General features: G+C 27.6%; 1 protein-coding gene across 6 annotated transcripts in view; it reads right to left on the bottom strand.

Annotated features, from left to right (window-relative positions):
• The window catches only part of LOC117166975 (segmentation protein cap'n'collar), a 306,553-nt gene that overhangs the window by 150,019 nt on the left and 152,927 nt on the right, over positions 1-3,607 (bottom strand). For all 6 annotated transcript variants that reach the window (XM_033351483.1, XM_033351482.1, XM_033351481.1 and 3 more), the window contains exon 3: positions 1,103-1,181. In XM_033351483.1, coding sequence (XP_033207374.1) covers positions 1,103-1,181 — 79 coding nt within the window. The remainder of the gene's footprint in view (positions 1-1,102; positions 1,182-3,607) is intronic.

Below are 3,607 nucleotides of genomic sequence, written 5' to 3'. Positions count from 1 at the left end.
CCCCCCCCCCCCGTTGGTAACAGTTTATGGACGATCCCATTACATGGCATTCAATATTTTGCCCTACTCCATATATATAATATGCTAAATTAATTTAAATGGTGTCCTCATTAGGAGTTTTTCTCTACTTTTATTCTTGATTTGTGTAAAGATAATGATATCTATCGCAATTAAAGCCGCTTCAGGTTTATTGCTTTGCAGTAATTATTCTAATTCCTTTCAATTAGAAAGTGCATTAGGCATTCATTATTCACCTAAGATAACAATGTTGAATCGCAGTACACAAAAAATGCATTGAAAACAGGTAACAGAGAAAGCCTTTAACCCGATTTCAAAGTAATCTTTACCAGCAACCAAAATTTCCTTCACGTCGTTAGATTTATCCACCACATTGGATATGGTTACCATGCCAACTTTATTATATCTTCTTTTGTTTCGATGCGAAAGACATTCAACTTTTATTTGAAAATTATCCGCAACAAAAATTCTCTTCTGTTATTTTTCTTTGAATGTAGATAAGGGAATCTATGCTATACTCTGTTCACTTGCAGAATACTCAACGGAAAAAACGCATTTTCGTCTATCTTGCGCAGGCTGTCATAAAAGTGTAGAGTTCAGGCGTGGTTCACTGACTTTCAAGTATCCACTTTAATCTTTTAAAGAAATTCTTTCTTTCGAAAGTTATGGCCTCTCTCATAAATTTCACGGCCAATTTTCCCGCGAGGAGCACAGGAGGATTTTCTCCACCCTTTCCTGAAAAAAACTGTGCAGCGTGAAGAATTCTCTTGTTGAAGAGAGTATAGAGTAGGAAACAAAAGATAATCTTATTAAAAACAAAATTCTCTCCATTTCCGAAAAGGTTATCGCTTATTCTAATGGAAACTTGAATTCCGAATAAAACAATTTTAACGATTAATAATACATAATTAGTTGTGTAAAATATCGTGGTTGAAGTTTCAAAAACATTTGTTTTTGATTTTCGAATTAATTAATTAATTAAATACTTTTACAATATACCTACTCTTGTATAGTTTCCCCTATTCACTTTCGCATTTTCACATGTTCAGATATTCAGATCATACGTTGTACGAGAAGACCTTACCTGTTTCGACGTCGATAGAATATGGTAAGCCACCCCAAGGATGTTCTTCCTTTGGCGCTTCGGTTTCTTTGGTTTCCTCCTGCAATTTCATACAAATTAAAGAAATATTGGCTTCAAAAATAATGACCTGCAAAAAAATTATTCTAGTGTAACAACTCAATCCAAAGAAGACTCCTTTAGATTTGATATAAATAAACATATCAAATTAACTCGAAGAAAATTTCTCAGGTAATAAACGAATTTTTAACAAAATAGGTGAATTTTCGACCAAGATAGATGATGTTAACAAGATGAATGCTTAACATAAAAAATTAATGTTTAACCAAAATTGGAATTAAATTTTCAGAGGAAGAAAATCGTTTTTCATTAAACAAAAACGAATTTGTAACAAAACAGTTAAAGTTTCAACCCTTTGAGGTGAATCCTAACAAAAAATAATTTTCAGCAAGGTACGTCAACTTTCATTGAATTTCCAATTTAAAAAAAAAACGAGTTTTCAGCAAAAAGTTATATTCTCAACGACAAATATGAATCTTCCTTAAAAAACATCAATGTTCCACAAAAAATAAGAATTTTCAACAAATTAATTTGTTGAAAAATAGTTTAATTTCCTACCAAATTGTTAAATGTTCAAGCTAACAAGACGAATTTTATATAAAATAGGTGAATAAGAAAAAGTGAACTTACAACCATATGGTTTAATTTTCACCCAAAAAAAATATTTATTAACCAGTGTTTCATTTTTAGCCAATTTTTTAACCAATTTTTTAACAAATAGTTGAAGTTTCAACTAGAAGAGTTGAATTTTTAACAAAAAATGGAATAGTTACATTTTTAGTAAAGAAATTATTTTTCATCCAAAAAGAAAACTAATTTGTAACAAAATAGTTCAATTTAAAAACGTAAAGATGACTTCTGAACTAAATTCCTCAATCTTCAGGAAAAATTTAATTTTCAACAAAAGAGTTCACCATTGAATAAATTGTCGATTTTTAAACTGAAAACGATAAATTTTCAACCAAAAATGAAATAGTTAAATTTTCTATTTCAAAGAATAATTGTCAAACAAATAGTTAAATGTTTATTCAAAGAGATGAATATTCAAAACAGAACAAAATGAATTTTTAACAAAATATCAAATGTGTCTCGTTGGTTTGAAAGTTCATCTATTTTTGTAGAAAATCATTTTCTTTGTTTACAATTTTTTCACTTAAATTTTATCTATTACATTTGGGGAAAAACAATATTTCTTAGATGAAAATTCATGTGTTTTGTTATAATTCGTCTTTTTGTAGAAAAATAATATTTCAAATTGAAAATTAATATTTTTGTTTTAAAATTGAAATATTTCGATGGAAAATTGAACTATTTTCTTCAAATATTCTATTTTTAATTGTAAATGTATCTTCTGTAGTTGAAAATGTACCTATTTGGTTAAAAATTAGTTTTATTTTGTACTTGAAAATGCATTTTTTTAACTAAAAATTTAACTATTTTATTGTTGAATACATATTTATCATTTTAGTAGAAAATTCATCTATTTGGTACAAAATTGAACTATTTTGTTGAAAAATCGTTTGTTTTGTTAGGAAAAAGATTAGTTTTTTTTAATGAAAACATGGTGAGATTCATAGTTGAAGTAAAACACTAAATAATATAAATATTTTAAATATCTATTTTGTAATTTATCAAAAAAATGTAATGGTGCAAAACAAAATTCCGTGTTTAGTTGACAATTAAGCTTTTTGGTTAAAAGATGAACTACTTTGTTTAAAATAGAACTACTCGGTGAAAAATTTATGTATTTTGTCGAAAATTCATCTTTTTCGATAGGAAAATATTCTTGTTGGTTACAAATTAAAGTTTTTGATTGCAAATTCAACTATATCTGTTTATAAATTAATATACTTTGTTAAAAATTAAATAATTTAGTTAAAAATGATCGTTCTTGGTTAAACAGTTAACAGTTTTGTTAAAAAATTGTTGTTTTTTTAGTTACAAATTAATTTCTTACTAACAGTGTAACTATTCAAGTTAAAGAGTCATCATTTAAGTAGAAAATGTATTTCTTTTGTTAAAAATGCATTTTTTTAAAATTCGTTTTTTCTTAAAAATGAATTATTTAACTAAAAGTATAACCATTCCAGGTGATAATTCATCATCTTAGTTGAAAATTTTTTAGTTCCTTGAAAAGTTGTGTTCTTCAGGGTAAAATAAATCTTCTTAGTTGAAAGTTCAACTACTTTGTTAAAAATTCATCTATATTTTGATTGAAAATTCAAATAGGTCTAGTGTAGGCGGAGTAATCCGCCAAAAATGTATGCAATCCAGAGTAATTCTGCACATAGATATTATTATTACACCATTAAGCCATTTCCCTTTCGAGGTAGGCGTGACTCACTGGGCAGGGGAAAGGAGTAGTGTGTGGAAGGGATAGAGATTTTTCAGATTGATCCAGAATTATCGTGCTATTTAAGTAAATAACACGTTCGTTCCGCAACACTG

This window comes from Belonocnema kinseyi, chromosome 2 (assembly GCF_010883055.1).
Source record: "Belonocnema kinseyi isolate 2016_QV_RU_SX_M_011 chromosome 2, B_treatae_v1, whole genome shotgun sequence".
NCBI classification, from domain to species: domain Eukaryota; kingdom Metazoa; phylum Arthropoda; class Insecta; order Hymenoptera; family Cynipidae; genus Belonocnema; species Belonocnema kinseyi.
Note: the sequence above shows the minus strand (reverse complement) of the source record. Positions and strands in the feature narration are given on the sequence as shown.